General features: G+C 35.5%; 1 protein-coding gene across 2 annotated transcripts in view; it reads right to left on the bottom strand.

Moving 5' to 3' along the window:
* Positions 1–9,807, bottom strand: part of COG5 (component of oligomeric golgi complex 5) — a 304,101-nt gene that overhangs the window by 65,071 nt on the left and 229,223 nt on the right. For both annotated transcript variants that reach the window (XM_012557354.2, XM_012557355.2), the window contains exons 12-14: positions 6,826–7,030; positions 2,973–3,134; positions 788–887 (exon numbers count right to left, since the gene is read on the bottom strand). In XM_012557354.2, the coding sequence (XP_012412808.1) occupies positions 788–887; positions 2,973–3,134; positions 6,826–7,030 (467 nt within the window). The remainder of the gene's footprint in view (positions 1–787; positions 888–2,972; positions 3,135–6,825; positions 7,031–9,807) is intronic.

Genomic DNA, 9,807 nt, shown 5'->3' with positions numbered 1-9,807 from the left:
CCAGAGACTCCATCAGCCTGAGACCAGAAGAACTAGATGGTGCTTGGCTACCACCAATGACCGCCCTGACAGGGAACACAACAGAGAGTCCCTTAAGGAGTAGGAGAAAAGTGGGATGCAAAATTCAAATTCTAGTAAAAAGACAGGACTTAACAGTCTGACTGAGACAGAAGGGACCCCGGAATACATGGCCCCCAGAGTCTCCATTAGCCCAGAACTGAAACTATTCCCAAAGCCAACTCTTTAGATGTAGATTAGACTGGACTGTAAGACAAAAAATGATGCTCCGGAAGAGAGTGCTTCTTAGGTCAAGTAGATACATGAGACTAAATGGGCAGCTCCTGTCCAGAGGTGAGATGAGAAGGCAAAAAGGGACAGGAGCTGGTTGAATGGATGCGGGAAATCTGGGGTCGAAAGGAGAAGTGTGCTGTCACATTATAGGGAGAGCAACTAGGGTCACATAACAATGTGTGTATAAATTTTTGTATGAGAAACTAACTTGAACTGTAAACTTTCACTTAAAGCACAATAAAAAAAAAGTTTTATAAAACCTGCCAGCTTTCTGAAAATTTATCAACAGTGGGTCATAGGGCCATTTTTAATAAATACATGAAAAGAAATTTTTTCTGATATAAATTCTATCAGATAGTTTCAAACTTTCACTAGAGTGGAAATGCCAGTAAATTAATATTTTGTCAATTCAATATTTATAGTTAGCCAAGTATTGTATAATAAGTAATTTTTAAACAAATATCATGGAAGTTTACAGATATAGGAAATCACTTACAAGCTGCTCAGATTTTACACCGTATAACTGGACAGTCTTTGCCACGTTTTTTGACACAGCTAAGGTGAGGTTTACATCAACAGCAGCTATATTTAGTTCACTGGAGAAAACAAAAACAGATTTTAATTATTAGCAATGTCGTTCATCAACAAAGAGCAACATATAAACCTAAAACCAATAAACAATGTGATAATTCTGTTTTCAGATTTCACCTATTGCTTTCAAGAACTGGTTTTATTGTTTCATTTTTTGCCCTAAATTCAGCATAAGGAAAAAGTGCTTCTGAGATGGCTTTGTTAATGACCAGTTTCTCATCAATGAAAGCACACCATGTGTGGCTTCAGGCTGTGATTAAGAGAGTAAATTGTGTACAGATTTTTAAAGTAGCACTGTTTCTAATACTGATAAGTGCAATTAGAGGCACTGCATATCACAGACATCTGCAAGGAAATGACAGCTCTTGAATGAAAATGATGACCTTGGAGGGACACAGGCTAAAAATATGAATTACACATGATACATAGAGATACTTGGTCTCTGCAGAAGTTTTGTCATCTCATGCTATTTTCTACAGAGTAGCTTTTAAAATATAATTTGAAATAAAAAAAATTAGATTCTTAATAGAAATATTTCTTTGTCATGTTTATTTTCTACTTTAACACTGGATTAATTGGGATATTTGATCTGACTGAGGAGCCTGGTAGCACAGTGGTTAAGTGCTTGGGTGTTAACTGAAAGGTCGGCAGTTTGAACCCACCAGCTGCTTCATGGGTAAAAGATGTGACAGTCTGCTCCGATAAAGATTACAGCCTTAAAAACCATATGGGGCAGTTCTACTCTGTCTTACAGGATCACTAAGAGTCAGAATCAACTGAATGGCAATGAGTTGATTTGGCTGCCAAGAAAATATTTTACAAAGGCCATGGAAAGAATACCATTAAAATTAAAAATTGCATGAAAACTTATAAATAAGTGGCAAAGCAAGGAAAGTAATTACTGTCTCTAAAGTAGTAGAATAAATCTTGACACTGACCAGGTTCTCTTGCTGAAAAAGGTGAAGGAGTTTGAAACAACACTAGTGCATACCACATGTGACAAAAAGGACCTTTCATACAGTATTGAGACATGGTTTTATTCATAATCAATTTTAATTCCATTAAACATTAGGATAAGTATGCTTCTTCAACCTCCAGATTATATTTGATTACAGCACCCTCAAGCTTCATAGAACAGGGGAAAGAAATCAAGCTGAATCTAGGACTATTTTTATCACTGTCATACCAAACAGGTAACAGAGAAATAAGGATTAAAAAATCTACAGTCAGGACTTTGGAAAGTCAAGATAACTGGAGAAATTCAGGACCAAGTTGCTGAGCAATTTAAACACTTTATAGATATGTTTGCAGTTGAAGATATGCTTATGTATATTATAACTGTGGCTTTTTATTCGAACTCTCCATGCCTCAGAAATACATTTGCAAATTTGCAGTCTAATGGAATCTAGATAGTTCTACACATTGGTCCTATTGTGCAATTACTATTTTTACTTCACAAAATGTCCATCTACAAATGCACAGCCCTACTATTATAACAACTTGTTAGCTATGACAGAAACTGAGACAGTCTCAACTGCAAATTAATCTGGATAACTGTTAAGTGTAAACGTCTAAAGACAACAGTATAGCTACATTGTCTGCAAGCATTCCGGTGGCACCTCTGCTAGGATACCTTCAATTTTTAGAGTTTTAGGAGCCGTCATCTTCACTTAGAAAACTTAAAATAGCAAACATAAGTAGACTAATCAGGATTATAATCCTGTTTTTGCCATGAAGCACATTCACCTTTATGTTTTAGTTTCTCAATTTGTAAAATTATTTTTATACTTGCTTTGCTTACATAATATTAGGAATTTATTATGGTATTAAAAAGTCAGGTTTACTATGTATCCTTAGCAAGATACAGAATGATTATAATAAACTATTTTTAGACTGTATTTAAATGGTTTTATTAATTGGAATCTCAAGTACTTACTACATGGGCACTCATTCACTGGAAAACTCTTGATTTAATTGCAGGGCTAATTATTTGAATAATTTGAGATGAATTAAAAATGCAATGCCACCATACTTCACTAAAAATTGTGGCAGGCATTTTATGGCATGCTATTGTATAAAAAAGTACATACCTTGCTATAGTTTTAATGATACTGTCAAGCTCATCAGAGGAAGGAGGATTATGACCATTAGGTGGAAAAACCAAGTTGATAGGATCAAAGAGTCGCGATAAGGATTTTGATAGATAAGCAGCTTCGTAGGGTTGCAGTGAGTCTTTCAAAGCCTTTTCTGGACTGTGGGAACAAAATTTGTAAATAATAAATTATACAAAACTAAATGGTATCGTATCAGGCTGTAAATACCCTTTAAAAAAATTATCTCCTATATAAAACATAACTCTAAATTAACAAAAAGAAAAGAATTTAGGTTTTAAAATGTATAAATATATTTGCAAATAAATTTCACAATGAAACACTTATTAAGGGCTATAAAAATATTTCAATTTAAATATAAGTCCTAGCTATGAATATCATGTAATATGCACTAATGCCTACAGTATCAAGTCTGCTATTTGAAACTAAAAGAAAAATATAGTAAAATCTTATTAATTATAATAGGGGCTTTGCCTTTACTTAGCAAGTCCTATCTTAATAGAATGTCAAAGCATACACAACAGAGGCAAGTCTTAAGAGACCTGCTCTACTAGCTCAACATTCTTCCCTTTCCACCCACAACTGCCATCTTGCATAAAGTTCACTATCTGTGAGGGAAGTATACAGATCTACATTTTTATCACTCTTCCCATTCCAAAACTATCATTAAGTCACTAACAAGAGTGCAGCATATTTATGTGTGTATGTATTTGTGAAAGTTCTACAATCACATAAATACTTCAACTGGAGTTCTGAGCTTTTTTGTTTTACAATATTCTTTACAAACTAAACTCAGCTTACTAAACGTTTCCCTCTTTACCCTTCCCTATCATCAATAATTTCCGTTGATTCTCACTTATCAGTCAAACAACTGAGTCTTACACTTTTCCACTGACAATTACTATCTAATGTCTATACCAAACCCACTGCTGTTGAGTCAATTCTGACTTAAAGCGACCCTATAGGACACACTAGAACTGCAACATAGGGTTTCCAAGAAGTGCCTCGTGGATTTGAACTGTTGACCTTTGGGTTAGCTGCTAAGCTCTTAACCACTGCACCACAGGGCTCCATAAGGTGATGGCTCTCAAACATACATTTCTAGTTTCTGATTGATATCTAACTGACTTTGAAACAACTCTAATTACATTTTTAATTCAATAGTTTCAAAAGAAAAACCTTAATGCATCACTACCTCTCTTAAAAAAAAACAAAGAACAGTCTTCCAATCTCAACAGTCTTCTGCCAATTTGTCCAGGCATAATCCTTGATTCTTCTCTTTCTCCCACATCTAACCTAACAGCAAGTTCTGTTTGCTTGCCCTTCAAAATATATCTTGAATTAATCTGACACAATTCTTATCATCTTATCTAGTAGCTCAAGCCATTATTATCTCTTGTCTGGACTAGCATAATAGATTGCATTTCCTTTTCCTCTCCTTCATGGCCACCCCGCTTAGCTGTCCACATAGAAGGCAGAGTGCTAATTTTTAAAATGTTTATCAATTTATATCACTCTTCTGTTTAAAACCAATGGTATCTAACTTCATTAGAATAAACTCTACACCCCTGACCTATAAGGCCCTATACGATCTCACATTTCCCTTCCTCTCTGTTCGATCTCATACCTCTCTCTTCCTCATTCACTGTGTTACAGCTGCACTGGCTTCTTTCTGTTTCTGTTTCTAGAACCTCCCATTTCTTTCTTTCTCAGCGCCTCTACGTTTGCTGTTCTCTCTGCCTGTAAGACTCTTCCTCAAAAAATCTCCCATTGCAGACTCCTTCACTTTTTTTAGATCTCAGGTCAAATGTCAACTCTTCACAGAGGGCTTCCCTGATCACCCTATATAAGTCACTCTGTTACATTATCTTGTTTTATTTTCTTCATAGCGATCGCCACTATCGAAAATCCAGTATGAGTACTGGCTAATTGTGACTCTGCTTCTATTCTAATTCCTCTCAGGCCTTGTTCCATTCTTTCTCTCTCTTTTTTTCTCTCATCTCCTATTTCCTTTGCTTTCCACTGGCTACTTTTACCTACAAACACTCTCAACTCTCCCCTATGATTAAAACACAAAAACAAAACTGGGAACATGACTCAGTTAACAAGGTCAAGTTTACATATTCTTCTCTGCCTTACTTCTCAAATGAATGCTTTAGATCCCTTGCTTTTGTTTCCTCTCACTCGCCTCATTTTTTGGCTTCTTAGGATATGGGTCCTGCTTCCTCTTCTCCACCAATGTCTCTACTGAATTTAATCTCCAGATAGTGACAATGATGTCCTATTAATCAACAGTCTTTTACTCAAATACAGTGGCCTTTTTCACCCTGCTTTTTCCCCCTCCGCTGAATTTACTGCATTTTTAAATTACGCAAACAGCATATACTCATTCTAAATAAAAGCAGAAAAATACAAAATAAGAATTCCACCTCCCAGCGATAAACCACTGTTACCATTTGTTATATACCTTTTCAAGTCTTTTTCAATGCAGGCATATGTCTTTAAAATAAAGCTAAGCTAGAACTAGAATGATACTGTACATACTATTCTTATATACCCTTTTTAAAAAACATATCATTAAATCTTTGTAGATTGACAGATATGGTTCAGTCCTCTTGTCCCCTCTTTCCATTGTTGTTGTTATTGTTTGGTGCCATCAAGTCGATTCCAACTCACAGAGACCCCATGTGACAGAGTAGAACTGCCTCACAGGGTTTTCTTGGCCTTAATCTTTACAGAAGCAGATTGCCAGGTCTTTCTCCCACGAAGCTGCTGGGTGGGTTCGAACCACCAACCTTTTGGTTAGTAGTCGAGCACTTAACCCTTTGCACCACCAAGGCTCCTTCTTCTTCCATTAAGCCTTACCTAATCTCCCTAGTTTAGCATGAAAGAGTAATTAAGGAGTCACTCTGGTCTCATTATGTCTTTCCAGCTGCTTCTCATGTCACTTATCCAGAGAAATCCTATATTTTGCCAGTTAAAACTTGTTAGTGTGGATACAAATTCAACTACATATATTTAGAAAATTAAAAGACAAACAACTATTTAAATAGCACACGTGAATCTAGTCAACATTTTTCTCACAAGGTAGGCCATAAGAATCTGCTGTTACTTCAATCTCTCCATGGTAAATATGATACTAGTATTTAAAGACAGATGTGTAAGTCAACTAACTGATCTGGTGCTCAAATAAAAAAAAACATGCAATGCTGTGTTTCAATTTTGTAGGAAAAACTGACTGGGTTGGACTTACTGAGATGGTGTATTGGTTTCCAACATGGCTCCTGAACCAGGATACTGTACTTTATGCATGACTGAATGGATCTTCAGGAGTAAGTCTCACTATATTCAGTTTTGCTTACTTGTTTTGCAGTCATCACCTCTCTTTACTTTATATTCAGTTTTTTCCTAACACATGGATTGAGAATCTATTCCAGCAGAATATTTGTCTCTCCTTTAGTCCCTGAAAATACCAGTTTCTTTTATGCCACATTTATGCCAGTGGCATATCAATAATGATGCTATCTGATGTGATTACAGGTATATCATAATATCAGTTAAAAGACAATAACCACATATGCTCATCTCCTAGCTTCTAGTCACCCTAAGTAGTGTTATACTTTAACACCCTAGCAGGAACCAGATTGTTCAACTAAAGATGATGTTTGACTTCTTCAATTAAGACTTGCAAAGCCTTTTAAGATAAACAAATAAATAACAATAACTACAACAATTTAGATAATTAGCACATTTCCAATCTCTAACTTATAGTAAAAATAAGATAAAAATCCTTAACATGCCGATAAGCATAAGTCCAATTAGACAAACATACTCATAATCTGGCTTTTTTGGTATGAATATGTCTTGTGTATCATCTTCCAAGTGCTGTAGGTCAACATAGAGGTCTGTACTTCCACTTGCATTAAAATTCCCTTGAGTATTTTTACTGTATTGTTGAAGACGCTTCCATAAGTCATTATAAAGACGCAATAATTTAGGGTATTCTCCTTCAAATGCTTGTTTCAGAAACATAGAAGCTGTCAAGCAAAACAAAAACAAGAATTAAATAAATAATAAAACAAGAAAATACAGCAAATAAATGTTTCTTTTGACATTGAGATGATGTGGAAATAGCCAACAACAATAACAGCAAATTTTCCCCCAGACTATTCACAACATTCGGTATGTGGACCATATATTTTAGAACTTGATCAACATAAAAAAAAAGAGAAATCAACAATTATAGTTAAAGAGGTCAATCCCCTCTCTCAGTAATTGATAGAACAAGTAGGTAGAAAAGCAATAAGCATAGACAAGACCTGAACAACACTAACATTCAACTGACTTAGTTGACATTTATACGATATTCTATCCCAAAATAGCAGAATAACACATTCTTTTCAAGTGCACACGAAGCAATTATCAAGACACAATATTTTGGTGCAGTAAAACAAATCTGAATAAATGTAAAAGGCTTCAAGTCATACAAAGCATGTTACCTAACCAAACTGGACTTAGAAGTCAATTACAGACAGATATCTGAAAAAATTCCTAAATATTTAGATACTAAATAACACAGTTCTAAATAACCCATTGGATCAAAAAAGAAACCAAAAGAGAAATTAGAAAGTTTTTAACGGAATGAAAATGAAAGCACATTATATCAAAATCTGGGGCATTTCACCATAGGAGTACTTGGGGAAAATTTACATAAATGCCTATATTAGAAAAGACCTCAGCTTCCACATTAAGCACATAGAAAAAGAGGTACAAATGAAACCCAAAGTAAATAGAAGACAGCAAATAATAAAGATCTGAGTAGATATAAACAGAAAACATAAAAACAATAGAGAAATAATGAAACCAAATACTAGTTGTTTGAGAAAATAAAATCAACAAAATTCTAGCCAGACAGATGAGGAAAAAAGAACAAATTAGCCACATTAAGAATGAAACAGGTGACCTCACTACATATTTTGCAGAAATTAAATGGAAAATAAAGGTATTGTGAACAACTTGATGCCAATAAATTTTATATCATCAATGAAATGTACAAATGCCTTGAAAGAAACACATCACCAAAGCTCACTCAAGAAGAAATAGATACACTGAATAGCCATCTGTATCTATTAAATCAATTGCTTTTTTGGTTAAAGATCTTTCCACAAAGAAAAAACTGCAGGCACAGACAGCTTCAGTGGTGAATTCTACCAAATAATTTAAGGAAAAAATATAATGCCATTTCTACACAAACTTTTCCATTAAATTGGGGAGGAAGGAATAATTTCCAATGGATTCTATGAAGCCAGCATTACCCTGATATCAAAACCAAGACATTACAGAAACAAAACAAAATGAAAATTACAGATCAATATCCCTCATGAATATAGATATAAATATTCTGAACATAATTTAGCTAATCTAGTCCAAAAAAAGATAAAAAAAGATAGATAAAACATCATGACTAAGGGGGATTTAACCCAGGAATTCAAGGTTGGTTTTACATTTGCAAACCCAATCAATATAATTCATCATATTCACAAACTAAAAAGAAAAATCATGTGACCATTTTAATAGATGCAGATGAGGCATTTGACAAAATCCAACATCCATTTCTGACAAAAACTCTCAGCAAACTAGGAATAGAAGGGACCATTCCCAAACCTGATAAAAGGCACCTAGGAAAAACCTACAGCTAATGTGACACTTAACAGTGAAATAGTTAATCTTTTTGCCCTCAAATCAGAAACAAGACAAAGATGTCTACTGTCACCACTTCTATTCAATATTGAAGGAAAGGTTCCAGCCAGTGCAATGGGCAGGGAAAAAAAAAAAAAAAAGACATTAAGATTGGAAAGGCAGAGGTAACACTGTCTTTACTCATGGATGACATGATCATGAATCATGTCCACAGTTCTTCAACTCCCCCAATTTAAATCATATTCCTTTTATTATTCTCTTATGGCAAGAGGCTCTTTGCTTTCTTAGCATTTACCACAATTTTAAACTATATTTGTGTAAAGAATGTTTCTCCTACTTGACTGTAACTTCACATGAGGGCACGGACAATGACTGTTTTCTTTTTTTTAATTTTTTCCCATACAAAAATTTATAGATACATTGTTATGTGACCCTAATTGCTCTCCCCATACTGTGACAGCACACTCTTCCTTTCCACCCCCGATTCCCCACGTCCATTCAACCTGCTCCTAACCCTCTCTGCCTTCCCCTCTCACCTCCGGACAGTAGCTCATTTAGTCTCTTGTATCTACTTGAGCTAAGAGGCACACTCCTCACAAGTATCACTTTATGTCCCACAGTCCGGTCCAATCCCTTTCTGAAGAGTTGGCCTTGGAAACTGTTTTAGTTCAAGGCTGATCGAGAATAAAGGGGTCATGCTTTCCGGGGTTCCTCCAGTCTCAGTCAGACGATTAAGTCTGGTCTTCGTACTAGAATTTGAGTTCTGCACCCCACCTTTCTTCTGCTCCATCAGGGACTCTCTGTTGTGTTCCATATCAGGGTGGTCATTGGTGGTAGCTGGGCACCATCTAGTTTTTCTGGTCTAAGACTGATGAAGTCTCTGGTCTATGTGGCCCTTTCTGTCTCATGGACTAATACTTTCCTTATGTCTTTGGTGTTCTTCATTCTCCTTTACTCCAGGTGGTTGGGACCAATTGATGCATCTTAGATGGCTGCTTGCAAGCTTTAACGATCCCCGACACCACTCACCAAAGTAGGATGCAGAACATTTTCTTAATAAGCTTTCTTATGCCAATTGACCTAGATGTCCCCTGAAAGCATGGTCCCCAGACCC

Source organism: Trichechus manatus, unplaced genomic scaffold (genome assembly GCF_000243295.1).
Source record: "Trichechus manatus latirostris isolate Lorelei unplaced genomic scaffold, TriManLat1.0 scaffold00096, whole genome shotgun sequence".
In the NCBI taxonomy this organism is placed as follows: domain Eukaryota; kingdom Metazoa; phylum Chordata; class Mammalia; order Sirenia; family Trichechidae; genus Trichechus; species Trichechus manatus.
This window is presented reverse-complemented; position numbering and strand designations above follow the sequence as displayed.